Below are 18,431 nucleotides of genomic sequence, written 5' to 3' on the forward strand. Positions count from 1 at the left end.
CACTGGGGACAGAGGCCTGAAGCACAAGGCCCGGGTGTGGGAGGGGTGGGACACATCCCGGGCTCCCTCTCAGGGCAGAGGCTGGGGAGGCCCCCAAGGTGGCCCTGGTCAGAGCACACCACGGATGCCCAGGAAGCAACAGTCAGAGCCAAGGCTGCCCTCTGGGCTGGGTCTGTTCTTTCCAGTAGAGATGGGACACAGCAGTCTCCAGGGCTGTGTGTGTGTCGGGGTGGGGGGTGCTCCATGTACTCTGTAGGGATCCTGGGAGGGTCTGGGAGTCAGCATCAGGACTAGGGGGCTGTCCTTTGGGTCTGGGCCCCAACTCAGACTGTGTGTCAAAGGGAGGCCCTGCTTGGGGAAGCCTGTGACACAGGGGGGAGTTGGGCTTTTTGGGCGGGTCTGGGGGTCTGCCCGTCAGGGGAGCAGCGGGGTCAGGGAACAGCAGAGCCCCCTATGGCTGGGGCTGGCCAAGTGTCAGGGGAGAGGCTAGCCAGGCCATGGCCAGCCAGGACAGGTCCCTTGAGGGAGCCTGAAGGCAGCAGGGAGCTACGCAGATCCAAGCAAGGAGCTGAGCTGAGTAGTGTGTGACCTGCCTTCGGAAGGTGCGTGGAGCTGGTTGTGGAGACAGGAGGCCGGAGGCAGGGCAGGCAGAGGCTGGCTGGGGAGGGAATGGCTGCACGGGAAGGGCAATGGAGGGTGAGGAGAGGGGGGGTAACTGGGGTGGGTGCACCTTGCCTCCTGGCTTCCCTCAAGGCAGGGCTGGCTTGTCCCCCCTCAGCTGAGCCCCTGGGTGAATGTGTGCAGAGAGCAGGGGGGAGGCGGGGTTGCAGCTTTGGGAACCCCCAGGGGAGGGAGGGGCAGAGCCAGGCTCAGCTCTGGGACCTAGGCCCCTGGCCATAGTTTCCCTGTTTTAAAGCCTAGGACTTTGTCCCAGGGTCCGGCAGTGCTACGGTGCAGGCAGAGGCAAGCGAGGGCCCTCATCACAGCCTCTTTGGGGTGTGTGGTGGCCGGGCTCAGACCACTCTCTTGGGGATTTTTCTTCCAAAGGGCACATGTAGGCTTGGGGGCTGCCCAGCATTCAAAGACAGCAGGAAATCCAAACTGTAGGCATTTCTTCTCCCTGGAAAAGGGGACTGGAAATGCCTGGAGTGTGACCCCTCTGGAAGGTCCAGGCTCCAGGCCTCCATCCCTCAGTCAGTGGAGTTACCAGGCTTCTAACCCCTGGAACAGAGCCAGACACCAGAGCCCCTGCTCCAGCCCCACTGTGTCCAGAGCCTGTCCAGCTGGGGTCTTACAGTGGCTTGCCAGGATGCAGGCAGTACAGGAATGAGTGTCCCATATCTGAGGAAACTGAGGCCCAAGGCCCAAGGTCACACAACTAGTCACAGCAGACCTGGGATTTGTCTGGAGGTTGGTCTGACCTCCACGATGTCCGTCTGTCATAGAGCAGGGCGTGGCAGACTGAGTAGTAACCAAGTACAGTAGGACCCAGCCACAGTGAGCAGCCGTGCCAGGCAATCTTTATCTGGCCCCCATGTCAGCAGAGGCGCCCTTCTGAGAATGACCGGGAACAGACCCCAGAGTACCTGGGTGGGCTAGGAGTTCATGGACTTGCTGGTGCCAAGAGTCCCAGTGAGGCACCACTCCCTACTATGTGCCGAAACCATTCTCTGCCCTGGGAACATAACAGTGAGCAGAACCAGTCTGGCCCTCGAGGGGGCTCTGCTGACTAGGAATAAAAGTTCTGACTTGTTCCGGCTTCAATGCCAGGGCAAGGAACTCCCAACCCCTGAGCCGGTTGGCTCATCTGCAAAGAACAAGGATAGTAATACCTTCCCACAGGGTTGTGGATCAGAGATCCCAGGCCTGGTGCCCCTGGTTATCGCTCAATCATACGCCTCAATCTGCCTCCACAGCTCAAACCCAGCTGAAGGCACCTGAGGCCCAGAGAAGTGCAGTAACTTGCCCGAGGTCACACAGTTACATCAACTCAAGCTCCTTCCTGCCCCTTAGGCATTCACTGCTTCTCTGCTAAAGGATCCCATATGGGTCTAGGGCAGAGAAGTCTTAACAGGACAACACAAGGCCTGTAGGCAGTGTGTAGGCCCACCCCACCCCACCCTCACTCTGGGCCTGGAGACTAGTTAGGGAAGCCCGCTGGGCCAGTGGAACCATCTGTGGAGACATGGCCACCTGGGCCAGCTCTAGGCTCAGTGGTGGACAGAACCAGTCTTGGGCACCATCAGCTCTTTGCAGAAATCTGTTTAATGGTTTAGGAATGTGTACATTCTGGCTCTGCCGTTTCCATAAAGGCAACTTTTCCATGTTTCAAAAAAAATAGATTTGCTATAAAGATTTATGTATCATAAATAGGAAATGTGAAAAATCCCCCCCAATGCAAACGGCATCCTTGGGCTTAGCGGAGGCCCTCCCCACGGCCCAACGGTCCAGGCCAGCAGGGTGTGGAGGGTCCGAGGCCCCAGCCCTGGCAGCCCTCCTGGGAAAGAGTAACTGAATTCAATATGAATTAGGAGCTTCCTCCAGCTCCGTGCCTTCTGGGGCCTGATGTCCACGAACCCCTCTTCTGGAAGGACAGGGCCCCACCTCTCCGGTTCGGTAATCATGATCCGTGTCCCTTGTCTTCTTGCTCTTCAGCCTGTGTCGCACTGGCTGCACCCCCACAGAGGGTGCTCTCCCCGGGCCTGCTGGCCGCCAGGACACTTCCACGCCCTCTGTCCCCTGCCTCCTCTTCCACACCCTACCCCCTGCCCAGACCTGTTCCTGCTCTTGGGTAATTTATAAACAGAGGAAGAGTTGAAGCTCGCTGGCCCCAGAAGCCCCAGGCCTGCTGCGGGAGGAAACCGAGGTGGGTTGTATTATTTCTCAACACTTCCCCACTTTCTCCTACCCAAGTACAGGTCCCCATGTGACAAAAGATGGAGACCCAGGAGACGGTGAGGCCTCTGGCCAACAGGGCCCTACAGGCAGGCAGCGCAGCCGGTGTGCAGTCAAGGCCACACCAGCGTCGGGCCCTGAGCACGAACGTTTGTATCTGGGCCTGAAGCTTGTAAATGGTCTATTTGAGCCTGTAGGAAATGGTTCCCGCTGAGGCAGAGGGTGACAAAGAACTCAATCTTTGCCAAGGGATACTGTGAGCAAGGGACCAGCTTGGGGTGGGGCCAGTTCTCAGAGGTGTCCAAGTGGGTCATTTGTGGGACTCTAAATGACACAAATAAAGGCTGGATGAGTGGGTGAGTGGATGGGAAGGGGCAGCCTGGACAGAGGGTGCTCCTGGGGGACAGGGTGCTAGGGAGAAGCCAGGGCAGAGCTGTGGAGGCCATGGACATCCAGAGCCTGGACTGTATCCCGAGGGTCCCTGGTACCCCAAAAAGTGAGGGGACAGCATCAGTATGACCTTTTGCTACTGCCACACTGACCGCAGCAGGAGGGTGCCTCGGGCTGCCCAAGCTAGAAGCCCAGGGGCCCAGGAGGTCCATGAGGTGTGCTGGGGAGGCTGGGGCCTGTCCAGAGCAGGGGCAGGGGGCAGAGTGAAAGTGGGATCCTAGCACTGTGCTAGGGTAGGGAGAGAGAGTGAGGAACCTAAGACAACCCCTGGATTTCTAAGCTAAACCCCTGGAGGCCGTGGTGGCAAGACACCCTGGGACTGAGAAAGGCAGGAAAGGGAAGTGTTTTCAGTGTTGCTAGGTGAGCTAAAAGCTGCCAGTGGGCAGAAACCTCCTTGGTCCTAGATGAGCCGGCTGCTCTCTTCCCTCCTCAACCAAGCCCCTGCAAGGTTTCGGCCTCTAACCCTGGGGTCTAGAGCAGGAGGATGGTTCATAGTCCAAGCCTCTGTCACCAGCCAGCTACCTGTTGCTGTGCCTCCCAAGGGCATCCCTGTGAAGGAGGTGGAATGGAAGGGCCTCCCGTGTTCCCTAGCAATCCAACCCTGAGGCACAGAGACAGCAAGCAAGTAACAAGGGGCAGGGTCTGGGCTCAGCAGGAACTGAGGCTGCAAGTCAATCATGGGGGTAGGCCCAGGCCTGCACTCCAAGGCCCCCTGCACCCTTGCCACCAGCCCCCAAAGCAGCAGGTCTTTGCAAGGTCAGGCTTCCTGAGATTTCTCTTCCAGCCTGCACAAACATCACCCCCCCAGCAGAGGTCATAGGGCGGAAGACCTCTGCCCTTGGCCTGAATGTGCATTAGTCACAGACACATTCTACTTTGCAGGTAGAGCCCAGGCACTGCGGTGAAGGGGCATGGCAGACACCAGTTCTTCCTGTCAGCAGCTGGGCTCCAGGCCCCACTCACCCCATCCCACTGGCAAAGCCACTGAAGAAGGAAGCCAGGTGGCCTTCTTACTCTCAGGTGCCACCCCACCCGGCCACCAGTGAGCTGGTTCCCCTCAGTGCAGGCCTCTGCTCAGTAGCTCCTGGTCCAACCAGACCACATCCTTCCTCTCCAGAACCAGGCTCAGCCAATCCCAGGGCTGCCTCCCTGCCTGAAAGGGAGTCACCAGCCCTGCTTGTCTTGGTCTCAGCCAGGGAAGCCTTCCATGCCCGACCCTACTTCACCAGACTGCTGTGGGTCTGGCTGCTGCAGAAGATCTGGCTTCTGGCTCTGCAGTTAGGCCTGCCTGCGAGAGGGGGTGACGCAGGCCAAAGGATGGGAAATGGAAGGCAAGGGAAGTCAGTTGGAGACCTGTGGCCCACCACTGGAGGGCCGGGGCTGGGCCCAGGGCGCTGCCTGGGCTTCACATCCACGATGTGGGCTTGTGATATGCCAAATGGCTCTGATGGCAGTGTCCTTCCTGGGGCTCCATAGAGAGGGGTACCTAAGGGACTAAATCGGGCTGACACGGAGGGCCTGGGTGGTACAGGAAGATCACCTGCCTCCCCCAGCTCAGTCTCTGTGATCCTCTGAACTACCCCCAGAGGCTGGTATGCTTCCCAGAGCCCCAGGAGGAGGACATGGCCAGACCCAGAACTGCCAGGGCCTTGCCTTCTTCGTCCCGGAAACCACAAACTAGACTGGGAGCAGTGGGCGAGCTGTCACTCTACGGCTGCACGGGTGGCAGGAAGGGCTTCTGCACAGGTCAGACTAGGCATCCCGAGCATCCCTCTCAGACCTTAGCCTCAGCCTTTTCCCTTAAATGTCCACATTCCTACCTCTTAACCCCCCAAGTTCTGAGAGTCAGTGCTGAAGAATCAGCTGGTTTTGCAACCTGAGAGGCAAAACTTTGGGCCCCAAGTGAGCAGACAGTCCCTGCTTGGCTGCAGGCCCTGACCCCATGCTCATGCCGATGCAAACAAGAAGCTACATGGAAAATGAGAAAACTTGAGAGGTCTTGCTAAGGCAGCAAGCCAAACCCCAAGCTATCTCTGAGCTTAGAGCTGGCAGTGAAGGAAGGAAGAAGGTTCCTTGCCCAGAAAGAGCTAGGGCTTCCCTGGGGCTCAGGAACCAAGTCTGTCGGCCCGGTTTTTCTCGTGCTCTGAGGCTCACGCACAGAGGCCCTGGAATGACTCCGAAGAACCCAACGCACCAGCTGCATCCCTGGAGGCAGCCACCTGCCACCATAGCCGCAGCAAAATGCAAGGAGTGGAATGGTCAGAACCAGTTGGTGCTGAGCAGGGGAGGCACGTCCTGGCCCCTTCTCCTATGGTGGTCCATCCCGGCAGGCCTGGAGCCAATCTTGGACTGTGAAGGATGCAGAGGGGACAGTCCCTGGCTGGTAGAATGGGCCCCACACCTGATACCCGGTATGATACCCGCTTCTTCCTTCCTCGAAGGTAGCCTTCCCATCAAGTACCCAGGCCACGGAATGGATCATTCCAGGACTTTATCTGGCTGCTCTAGAATCACTGGCGCCATGGAGGGCCAGCTCTGGAGGGGGTCCCGGCAGGCCAGAGAGAGAGAGAGAGAGAGAGAGAGAGAGAAAGAAAGAGAGAGGAGGTGGGGAGGGCCCTGCCTGCCTGCCCTGTCCCCCGGTCAGCAGCCACAACCCCAGCTCTCCCCGACGTCCTTGCTGTCCAGCTGGATGTGGTCGGTGCCCTTCTCGCTGAGCAGAGGGCCGCCGTGCCTGACGACCAGCTCCGTGGCCACCCTCACGAAGGCCTCCTCCACGTTGCTCGAGTCCTTGGCGGATGTCTCGATGGCACACAGGATGTCGTAGTGCTCTGCCAGGCTCTGCGCCTCGGCCAGCGGGACCTCCCGGAGCTCGCCCAGGTCCGACTTGTTCCCTGCAGGGAAAGGCCGGGAGCAGCTAGGTGAGGCCCACAGGTGCCAGCAAGCCCTGTCCCCTCCCTGGCAGGGCCAAGCTGAGAGACCCTGGTGGCCCTGTCCACCACCAACGAATATCGTTTTGTGTGACCATCTCTTTTTTTTTTTTTTTTAAGAAAACAAACAAACAAAAAAGACCTTGTTAAATTTTAAAGCACTTATTTCAACCTTCCATCCCTCATTTTTTTTTTCTTCTCTCCTTTTTCTTTTTGCCGGAGGCTCACATACTTTATTGCTTCCTCTTAACAAGTAGGAGCAGGAGAGTTTGGTGCACAGAACGTGGTACTTCAGAGATGCGAGGAACTTCGGCTCCCCTTCCCCAGCTGTGTGACCCTCAGGTAAGTCACTCCATTCCTGAGAGTTGGTTTCCCCATCTCTGATGCCACCTTCAGCGAGGGAGGGGGACTGATGGTACACGGAGCAGGAAAACAGCTGGCACTCGCCAGGCACATCCTATGTGGCCATGTTAACAAGGAGATCAAGCATTGCCAGGTCTGTTCTTTGCTAACATTTTGTTATGCTTATTATCTATTCTCTCCTATTTTCCTTTGGAACTCTCTCATTCACTGTAAGATCGTGGTTTTCAATTATTTTGCTTTTCTGCACACCTCTGGCTTCTCCTACAAGCTATCAGATGTTTCATTATGTTCCCCAAAATCTGGTCAACTGCCCCTTGACCCAATTTCTAGAAGAATTCTTTTACATCTCTAAATGGTTGACTTTTGTAATGTGACTATATGGGGAGTACCAAACAAACAAACAAAAATAGAGAACCATCTAGAAAGATCTAAACTTTTTTTTGTAGCCTGAAATGATGCAGTAACCGATTTCAGTGTGGGGAGCTTATCTGGATCCTGCTTTCAATAAACTGAAAAAAACAGTACACGTGATATTTAGGAGCAATGATAAATCTGAATGCCGATCAGCTACTGGATTGTATTATAAAAATATCAATATTTTTCAGACGTGAAAATGGGATTGTTGTCAGGTACTATTTAAGTGTTTGTATCTTATATCGATTCATGCTGGAATATTTACAGGTGAAATAGTTAACGGTGCTGGGATTCGCCCTAAAGCAAGACAAGGGAGGGAAGAGATAAGGGTAAAGGAGAAACTGGCCATGGAGTTGCGCAGAGCTGAAGCCAGGGGTTGGGTATTTGGGTTTCACTGCACTATTCTATTTTTTATATTTGTATAAAACACCTCTAGGATAGGATGTTTTACTTTAAGTGTTCTGGATAAAAGGGAAGTGTAAGGCCAGGTAAGGAGAACTCCACTCCGGCCTGGGGAGTCCAGCTCGGCCAAGCGCTCCCCCATCCCAGGCCAGGCAGGCTAAGTAGAACCAAGCACCACCCTTTCCCCAGATGGAGTGATGGTGAGGCCCCATCTGAACAACCTCATCTTGGAAGAAATCAGCCTGACAGCTGGAATGAGAATCCCAGGGACCACACAAATGGTCCAAAGCTTCTTGGGCTCAGGTCTGGGAAGGTGATTTAGGAGGGAAAGGGAAAATGGCTGTAAGAGCAACAGTGGTTCTCAAAGTGGGGTCCCTCGGGCACAAACATGGCACCGCCTGGAAACCTATGAGAAATGCACATTCAAGGGCCTGGCATCCATGTTTACACAAACTGCAAAGTGATCAGGAAGCACAGAGATGGTTGAGAAGCCTTGCTCTGCAGCGCAGTGTGACCGAATGATGATTGGCAGAGCTCAGTCACCGAATGATGATTGGCAGAGCTGAGGCTGCCTATTCATGAGCTCACAGGCTGCATGGACTGGGATAAATTACTTCACTTTTCTGAGCCTCAGCTCCAGCTCCTGACAAACAAGGAGTTGCCGGGGTTACAGGAACTAAATCCAAGGACACCAGTGAAGCTTTAACCAGTGTTACCCACCGTGGAGATACATGGTAACTGCAAAGCGAACATTAGCTCCCTGTCTTCCTCCAATTCCGATTTTGAATATAAGCATGAGAATTTGGAAGATCACTGTTCAAGTTCTGGCTTCCTTCCTGCCTGGCTGAGTTCAGCCTCTCTCTGTGCTCCATGTGCTCTTTATTTAAAAAGGAGAAAGAGACAAGGACAGACAGAAAGACAAGATCCGCGGTCCTGAGGAACCCTCCTGCACCTGCCTGTTCCCTGCCCCAGCTCACCAATCAGCAGCTGCACGATGTTCGAGCCTGCATACTTCCTCACATCCTCGATCCAGTGAGGTACTGACAGAAAGGAGCTCCTCTTGGTAATGTCGTAAGCAAGGATGGCTCCATTGGCACTGCGGTAGTAGCTCTGGGTGATGGTGCGGAATCGCTCCTGGCCAGCTGTGTCCCAGATCTGCAGCTAAAGAAACAGGGGGCGTCCCGTGAACCTGGTGGTGTGACCACACACAGGGGATAGGGAGGGCACTTCCTACAGACCCATGCCCAAAGCGCTGGACCCACACCTTGGCAGGAACCATGCAAGAGGGGCTAGAAGGTGGACAGAGAGAGAAGGGACTTCTGAGCCCTTAGGAAACAACCCAGTGGCCCAACTTTTGGGGGACACAAGGATGCAGAGGGAAGGTGGGGAGCCCTCATCTCTGCTCTCTAGAGTCCCCAGGGAGAGGTAGTAAGGGGACATTCTGCACTGTAGTAGGAAGTACATATAACCCAGGGTCCTCTGTGTGCCTTTCTCCCCTATACACCGGGCTCACTACTGGGAACAATGAACCTGAGGAGCTCCATCAGCTCATGGTTCCTTCCAGGTGGGCTATGATGCTGGCTGAGTGTGCACATCCTGTGCCTTCCCCTCTCTGAGCCTGTAAATGCACCACTATACCCAGCCGTGTGGAAAGTTCCTCCAGCATTAGGGTTCTCTACTCCTGCCTCAGTGATGCCCACGAAGATGGCTCACAACCTGGTGGTTGAGGGGGCCTGGACTGTGGCAGTGAGGGCCCAGGGGGAAGCAGTGGATAGTGTCCTCCTACTGGGCCTTGACTACCTGCTGGCCCAGCTTGGCCAAAGGCAAGAAACTTAGGGTCTTTCCTTGCCATGTCTTCACTTAGCAAACATCCATTGGTGCCCATTGCCAAGCCCTCCTGGACACTGGCCATGGAGGAGAGGTGCCCATAGTAGGAACTCCCCTGGTTTCTGCAGAAGCAGCAGCCTGGCATGAAAGACGCCAAATAGGGTAGGGGCAGGGGATGCAAGTGGAGCAGACCTGGACCTCCACTGTGCCCGGGCTGGGTGGAGATCATCAGCTCTATGCCCAGAAGAGATGGGCTGTTGGGGGCCATCAGAGTGGGCAGATGCCAGGGCCCTTGGGTGCTCAGGGTTTGTCTTCTCTGCTCCACAAATCACAGGTTCTTGGGGCTCTCTGAAGGTGAACACGAGCCTTTGATCTCCACCGAGCCGTGGGTCCATCCATCCTCCTTCACGGGCACAGGCACTGTAGGGGCCTCTTTATCTAGTTCACAAGGTGTGGGAGGCCTCCTCATCTGTCCAGGATAGGGAAAAAACCAGAGGCCTCAGACAGTTCCTGAGGCCAGGGCTGTGGAGGGGACTGCCTCTTCCCTAGGCACCACCGACAGAAGTTTAAGAGTTAACAAACTCTGGGCCACAACATGCCCAGTGGAACCCTCCAGTCCTGAGAGCTCCTATTTACTCCTCAACTATAAAAGGCTCCAAGGAAAGCAGGTGTCTGCTAGCTCACGCATGGGGTGAAACCTGGAATCCAGATGACCAAGAAACCCATCTCCACACCCCAGAGGAGAGCACGTAAGAGAGGCCAAACAAACACAGAAGAAAAGTGACTTGGACCAAATAAAAACTACACTGAGGCCAAGTTTTGTTTACCAAAGACAAACACCAGTATTTTTAGAGATAGGAAAAGATCGTAAAACAATAACAGAATACTATTTCTTAAAAACAACAACAACAACAAAACAGTTGAGGGAGTGTTCAGAAAAAGAAACAGAGGGGCATCTGGCTGGCTCAGTTTGAAGAGCATGCAACTCTTGATCTTAGGTTGTGGGTTCAAGTCCCATAGGGATGTAGAAATTACTTAAAGATACAATCTTAAAAAACAACAAAAAAAGAGCTTTTGATAATTCAAAATAGAACATCAATGGAAAATGCAACCTAAGAGTTGGAACATAAAGTTGAAGAAATCCTGCCAAAATAAAGAAATACAAAGAGATGGAACAGAGAGGGGGAAAAAATTGTAGAGCCAGCCTAGGAGGTCCAATATGGGAATAGTAAGCATTTCAAAAGAAAAGAATGGTAAAATCAAGGGGAGGAAATCAAAGAGAAACCTTGAGAAAACTTCCTCTGGGTTGAAAGAGCCCACAAAGCACCCACACAATGGAGGAAAACAAACCTCACAAAACACACCATATGGGAATTCCACAACAGTGGGGAAGGGGAAAAGGTCCTAAAAGCTTCCAGAGAGGAAAAGAATAAGAAAAAAACAGGTTTTAACATTAAAGTTTGATAAAATCCACATGGCATTAGATACTCAATGAAAAAAATGCCTCAAATTAGGAGAGAAAATGATTTCCAACCTAGAATTCTCTACCCAATTAATCATCAGTCAAGTGTAATGGTTTACTAAACAACATTTTCAGATATAGGGGCCTCAAAAAATTTATCTTCCTGCCACACTTTCTCAGGAAGCCACTGACAGTTCCTCTAACTAAAGAAATCAACTGAAAAGGAGAAGATGTGGGATTCCCCAAAACAGAGAATTCAACTCAAAGGAGAGGCATAGGGAACCCCAGGATGGTGGTTGAGGGAGATCCCAAGACAACAGCCGAGCAGCAAGCCTGGACATCAACCCGTCTGCAGCAGGCCACCGGGCTCCAGGCACAGCTCTCAGCTCTGGCGGAGTAATTACTGGCAGCTGAGCCCTCCCTCCACAAACAACCACTAGACTGAGAAAAATATGGGAGGTTGCTGTTTTCAAAATGTAAACAACAAGCAGCAGGAGACAATAATCCTGAAAGACGCAAAACTTTTAAATTGCGTCTCCCATCACCATGACTCTCTACCCGGGGATGGCTTCCTGACTGCCAGACAGTGGGCTAGAATCCAAGCAAAGCAGCCTGGTCCCACGTGGCCAGGAGGCAAACAGATTCTGGAGCAGCTGATGGGACTGGAATGAGAAGCGAAGCAGGAGTGGGAAAGCCGAAAGTCTGGGTGTGGTGTGGGAGTCTTTGGTGAGTCCTTCCCTGAGGGATCCATGCACACGGTGGGACTACCAGAATTTTACCAGAGAGTGACTCCTGCCAGATTGAGAAAAGACCAGAGATAGAGGCTAAGCAGTGCTAAGGGAATGCTGGTTCTAATCCAGTCATGATGAAGAGGCTTCCCTAGCACCTTGATCAAAGTAACCCAGGTAGTAACCGGAGACATCAGAAAGGCTTTCACCTATGAGTGAAGACCATGACCAGACAAAGGCCTCCAGATACCTGCCCTAACAAAGCCTAAAACCAAGCACCAACACGAGTTTCAGGTTTGGAGGCTGACTTCTGTCAAGACAGAGAGGCTAGAGAAACATCCTTGGACTTCTACCTATCTGCCCTAACAAAACATAAAAGCAAGGCTACACAGGTTCAAGGTGTTTGGACAGCAAACTGAATTGACTATTAGGTCATGAATCAATGGGGGTGCTTGGGTGGCAGATAAATGAAATCATACTACTGCAAGGTGAGCTACACTTGTGAGGTGTCAGAGGTGAAGTGAGAAATGATAAGTGTTAAGAGTCAGTTGTAACATATGAAGTTATACAAAACTGATTCTAAAGAGACTTTGTAAGTTAGTCCTATCAGCTAATAAGAGAAATAGAAGGTCAATAGAGGAAATACAGTAGTATTCTTAAAATAAATAAATAAATAAATAAACTAAACCAAAAGGAAGGAGGAAAGGAATAAAGGAATAAGAAATAGAAGAGGGAAAGAGAAAAGGAAGAGCAAATGGTAGATTTAAACTCAAACAGATCAGTAATTACATTAAATATAAATGGATTAAACACTCCAAATAAAAGCCACAGCTTGTCAGACTGGAAAAAAGGCAAGACTACATGCCATCTCCCTTAAATATAAGGACACAAATAGGTAGCCCCCCCCCAAAAAATATATATATACACACACAAAGTACATGTTAAAAATAAGCATAAGAAAGTATGACTCAAGTTATAGGAATATGAAAATAGGCTTCCGAACAAAGAATTACAAGAGATAAAGAGAATTTTGTAATGTAAGAGGCAATTATCAGAAAAGACATAATGATACCAAATATGTATCTACCTAACTGTAGAGTTTTAAATTTCATGAAGTTAGAACTGACATAACTAAAGGGAGAAACAAATCCATATTCGTAGTTGGAGATTTTATTACCTCTTTCTCAGAAATTGATAGTTGGTAGACCGCCCCCCCCAAAATCAGTGTGGATAAAGAATATCTAAACAACACTATCGCTCAAAATGACATTTCCAAAACATTAAACCCAATACTGCAGAACCGCACATTTTTTTTCAAGTGGATCTAAATATTCAACAAGGTAAACCATACATATGCTGGGCCTCAAAAGTCTCAATAAATTTCAAATGGCTGAATTCTTAGACTATTACTCTAATCACACACCCACACCCCACCCCCAACACACACATGCAAAACTAAAATAGAAATCAAGAAAGCTCTGAGAGATTTCTTCAAGAAGACAGAACTGAGAGGTGCCTGAGCCATGGGGGTTTTGAACCAATCAGGCTTACTAACTGACTTTCAGACAGTAAGTGTCTGACTTCGGCTTAGGTCATGATCTCCCGTCCTGGGATCGGGCTGTGTCAGGCTCCCTGCTCAGTGGAGAGTCTACTTCTCTTTCTACCTCTCCCTCTGCCCCTTCCCCCACTCATGGTGTCTCTCTCTCTCTCTCAAATAAATAAATAAAATCTTTTAAAAAACCAAAAACAAAAACAGAAGACGGATCTGAGAAAAGGCCATACATTGAGAGGCAAGGTATACAATACACTGGACAGATAAGGAGGAAAGGTGTATCAATTAGGATCCCCCCTAACTGGGGAGATGAATTAATGGTAAATACATAGACACCTAAGCAAAACAAACATGATTACTACTTCCAGGAAAAACTGGTGACCATGAAAAATAATGGCAGTGCACCACATGGCTTAGCAGTGAACAGCACTTACTAATCATAAGGTATTCATTCACCCATTTTGGTAAGAACTTACTAGAAACCTACTATGCATTCCAGATACTGGAGTGGAGATACCAGGGCTGACAAAACAGATGCAAATTCCTATCCTCAAGCTTATAGTCTGGTGCAGGAGACAAATGCTAAGTAAGATCAGAAGTAATAAGGATCTATAGTTATTAAAAAAACATACATATTTATACCTACATATATAATATAAATTAAAATACTTATTACAAAATAAATAACAAAAATAATAAGTATGCTAGATAGTGAAAAGAGTGGAACAAATGAGCAGGGGAAGAAATTATAAAGCACAGTGAAGAATGAAGATTTAGCCAGGACAGCCACAGAAGGCCTCATTGAGATAATCATTGGTAATGATCTGGAAAGGGGTGCCTGGTTGGCTCAGTCGGTGGTGTGTGAGTCTTGACCTTGGGGTCATAGGTTCAAGCCCCAGGCTGGGTGTAGAAATTACTTAAAAATAAAATCTTAAAAAAAATAATAAATATACAGGGGTGCCTGGCTGGCACTGTCAGGAGAGTGTGCAACATTCGATCTCCAGGTGGTAAGATGGAGCCCTGTGCTGGGTGTAGAGATTACTAAAAAATAAACTTTAGGGGCGCCTGGGTGGCTCAGTGGGTTGAAGCCTCTGCCTTCGGCTCAGGTCATGATCCCGGAGTCCTGGGATCGAGCCCCACATCGGGCTCTCTGCTTGGCAGAGAGCTTGCTTCCTCCTCTCTCTCTGCCCGCCTCTCTGCCTACTTGTGATCTCTGTCTGTCAAATAAATAAATAAACAAAATCTTTAAAAAAAAAAAAAAAAAAAAAAAAATAAACTTTAAAGAAATTCTCTTTTAAAAAAATAGGGGTGCTTGGGTGGCTCAGTTATTAGGTGTCTGTCTTCGGCTCAGGTCATGATCCCAGAGTCCTGGGATTGAGCCCCTCATTGGGCTCCCTGCTCAGTGGGAAGCCTGCTTCTCCCTCTCCCACTTCCCCTCCTTGTGTTCCCTCTCCCTCTCTTGCTGTGTCTCTCTCTGTCAAATAAATAAATTAAATCTTCAAATAAATAAATATAAATAAATATGTGGAGGAAGTTAGCTAACTATGCAGATGTCTGGGAGACAAGCATTCCAGGAATAGAGTAGAACAAGTGCAAAGGCCCTGAGGCAGAGACAAAGCAAGCAAGAAGATTGGTGTGTTTGGAGCAGAGTACAAAGGGAAAGAATAATAAGGGATGACAGAGAAATATCAAGAGGCCCAGATCACACAGCACCTTCTAGACCACAGTAAGAACTCTGGACTTTACTCTGAGTCAAAGTGGGAAGCCATGGGGGTTTTGAACCAATCAGGCTTACTTTTTAACAGAATCTCTCTGGTTGCTGTACTGAGAAGAGATCAAAAGAGTTCAAAGACGGGGCACCTGGGTGGCTCAGTGGGTTAAGCCGCTGCCTTCGGCTCAGGTCATGATCTCAGCGTCCTGGGATCGAGTCCCGCATCGGGCTCTCTGCTCAGCAGGGAGCCTGCTTCCCTTCCTCTCTCTCTACCTGCCTCTCCGTCTACTTGTGATTTCTCTCTGTCAAATAAATAAATAAAATCTTAAAAAAAAAAAAAAAAAGAGTTCAAAGACAGAAATAAACCAATTAGGAGGCAATGGCCATAATCTGGGTAAAAGACAGTGGCTGGACCAGGGTGACAGGTAACAGTGGAGGAAGGGAGAAGTGAGCAAATTCAGAATACATTCTGGGAAGAGAGCTGAAAGGAATGTAATCATGATCTAATCACTGTTGCCACACAGCTCTACTGGGAGGATGCAAAGTGTGTACGTGTGTGGTGGGGGCTGGGGCAGCACTGAGAGTTAGTTAACCATCACCTTCCAAAGTCAGAAGTCAACAAACTACGCCTTCAACTTGGGGGAAAGGGGGGTGGGTCACAATATAAGCAAAAGAAATGGAAAAATCCCATCAGCTGAAAAAGAACCCGAGGTGATTACCTGCCCTCCAACCGCTCCCCCACCAGGCTGCAGGTGGGGGTACCAGGAGACAGACATTTTTGTAACAAGCCTTGTTGAACCTAATGACTCTTTAAATCACACATACGTGTAACTCTGATAAAAATAAAAACTAAATTAAAAACCAACAAAATAGCTCCAGATTAAGGTATCTAGGTCAAGCAATTGGTGAAATCTGGGCAGCAATGGAGGAGATATTTCTGGAAAGTAGGTCCTTCCCATGACTGGTCATATTCTCATCCTACTCTCCCACATTAGAGAAAGGGAAGGAAAAGAACAGTGTCAGTGCTCCAGGGTCCAACAGGCCTGAGAGCATAAGCCAGCTCCCATCACTTTCCAGCATGGTGTCTCTGAGCTACAACTTAATTGAGTTTCTCATTGGTTTCAAAAAAAAAAAAAAAAAAAAAGTACAGTAAGGGCCAAATGATAGATTCAGGGTGCATGGTACCTGACAGAGAAGGTGCTAGACAAATACATCCATTTAGGGGCACCTGGGTGGCTCAGTCCGTGTCTGTCTTGAGCTCAGGTCATGATCCTGGGGTCCTGGGATCAACCCCTGCATCAGGCTCCCTACTTGCTCTGCCTGGCGCTCCCCCTGCTTGTGCTCTTTCTTTCTATCAAATAGTATTTTTAAAAAATCCATTTAACAATATTTACTGTGCTATTACAATTTTTGCCTAGTGTTTTAAATATAAGCAAAGGAGCTTTAATGCAAGGTAGAATATATAAAATGCCCAAAGAAAAATATATTGGCTGTGTGCATGGGCCAATTGACTTATTTGTCTGCTATGTACTGCGTTTCTGCCATGGGCCCCTCCTTGTTCCAGGAGCTGGGGAGACTGCAAACAAAACAGAGTTCACATCCCAGCGAAAGAAGACAGCAAGAAGAAAGCAAATAGGATCGTTGCAGAGAAGGATAATGAGCAGAAAATAAAGATAATAGGGAGAGACTGCCCGGGACAGGGGCCACCTGGGTGGTCCCAGAAGGTGACACTCGAGCTGAGGCCTAAGGATGAGAAGCCAGGCACAGGGACAGTGTTCAGGCAGAGGGAACAGTGTCACAGTGTCCAGAAGGACAAAGCTTGCCGTGTTGGAGATACAGAAAGAGCAGTGTGGCCAGACAGCAGTGAAGCAGGCACATGTTAGGAGATGCAGTCAGGGGCAGCTGAAGCCAGAATATGCAGGATCTTACAGGCCGACGTTGAGGGTGGATTTTATTTTTATGGCAATGGGAAGCCACTGGAGACTGTCCGAAGTGGGAAAATATGTATTAGAGGTCTCTTTTATCCCACCTCACATATCTTAGCAGCCCACCCTGAACTCCAGCCCACTGCAGGTAACAACCAGCCCACACAGTATAACGGCCTCAGTAACTTCGCTGCCTACCTTGGAGCCTCCCCAATTTCAAACCAGGAGACCTGCTGGAAACCACCAAGCATTTGTCCATTTGTGACCCAGAAGTAAGAAGGCCTTACCCATTTATGGATCAACCCTTGGCCAACGGGGAACAAGGCATGCCTGGCCAAATCAAGCCCTACTTGCCCATGGGAGGGACCAACTTGAGGATGCAGCCTTGTAGCATTTCCTTCCTCCTCTGTTTACTCTCTCTGGTACCCAGAACAAAGGAGCTGCACATAAGCCCGTGTCTCAGGCTCTTGTTTTCCAGAGGGAACACAGGCTGAGAAAAGAGGTGCTCTGACTGATGCTCATCAAGTGTCACCTGGGGTGCTGGGCAGAGCGGGGGTCCTACTCTGTTCAGTAAAAGAAGCTCAGTCTCCAGGCCCAGATGCCCTGTTCCAGTACAGGTGGGAGAAGCCAAGCCAGGTGAGGGCCTACTTTCCCAGCAGCCAAGCAAAGCTTCCCGTTAGGCAGGGTCCCAAGGGGGTCTGGGTGAAAAGTTTAATGAGTGCGATCAGCCGCCTTAGCTACTCAAGAGACAGGTGAGGACGGCCGCAGGCTCTTTTTCCCAGAAGCCGAAGCAGAAGCCACCTCATGGATGCTGTGGGGTCCTGAGGCAGCAGGCTGGGTCCCCATTGGAGCCTGAAGGCAGAGACCACCAGCCCAGTGCACATAGCAGAAGGGCAGACTCCCACCATGCCGTGACTGGCCAAGGCATCAGAGCCTCATGCTAAGCCCACGCCCATCTGTCTATATGTCTGTCTGCCTACTTCCCTGCTCCCCTTCTGTCCTCAGCAGGGGCCTGGGTGAGCAGCAATCATGGGCACCAAGTACTTTGCTGCTCCCTCCCCTCCACACCGGCTGTCACTGAGCCTCACACCACAACCGCCACTGCAGCCAGCCACAACCCTGCCCCAGGCTTCCGCCCACGCTGCGGTCCACTCTCCACATAGCAGCCTAGGTGAAGCCCCGAAAAACAGTGTTTTAAGTAGGATCTTGTTGCTCCTCAGAGCTCCACCCCGGAAAGGCCTAAATTTAGGACCTGCACAACCTGGACTTTATCTGCCTTCACATAACTTCTCTTCAGCTGTACTTGCTCCTGGCCAGTCCCCTGAGCCCTCAGGGGTCTCTCTATAAAGACCCCCACCCTTGACATTCCCCTTCCTGAAGTGTTCTACTCCCAGATCAGCACATGATGGCTGCCTCCCTTCACTCCACCTGCTTTCAAGCACCAAGGGCACACACGGGTCTTTTGTGATCCTCCTTTCTTAAAAGAGCAGCCCATCCTGTCCCCTCATCCTGATTTACTTTTCTCCTGGGGCAGCCCTCACACACATGCACTTTTTTAAATGTTGCCAGCCCTTGGCCGCCTGGGTGGCTCAGTCGTTAAGCATCTGCCTTCCACTCAGGTTGTGATCCCAGGGTCCTGGGATTGAGCCCCATGTCGGGCTCCCTGCTCAGCGGCAAGCCTTCTTCTCTGTCTCCCACTCCCCCTGCTTGTGTTCTCTCTCTGGCTCTTTTTCTCTCTGCCAAATAAATAAAGAAATATTGCCTGCTCTCTTTCA

At 50.7% G+C, this 18,431-nt stretch overlaps 1 protein-coding gene across 1 annotated transcript in view; it reads right to left on the reverse strand.

Moving 5' to 3' along the window:
* Window positions 1-2,247: 2,247 nt before the first annotated feature.
* The window catches only part of RAB43 (RAB43, member RAS oncogene family), a 35,383-nt gene continuing 19,199 nt past the window's right edge, over window positions 2,248-18,431 (reverse strand). The window contains exons 2-3 of the mRNA XM_059161885.1: window positions 8,429-8,612; window positions 2,248-6,236 (exon numbers count right to left, since the gene is read on the reverse strand). Of these exons, the coding sequence (XP_059017868.1) occupies window positions 5,986-6,236; window positions 8,429-8,612 (435 nt within the window). The 3' untranslated portion in view covers window positions 2,248-5,985. The remainder of the gene's footprint in view (window positions 6,237-8,428; window positions 8,613-18,431) is intronic.

This window comes from Mustela lutreola, chromosome 2 (genome assembly GCF_030435805.1).
Source record: "Mustela lutreola isolate mMusLut2 chromosome 2, mMusLut2.pri, whole genome shotgun sequence".
Classification (NCBI taxonomy): Eukaryota; Metazoa; Chordata; class Mammalia; order Carnivora; family Mustelidae; genus Mustela; species Mustela lutreola.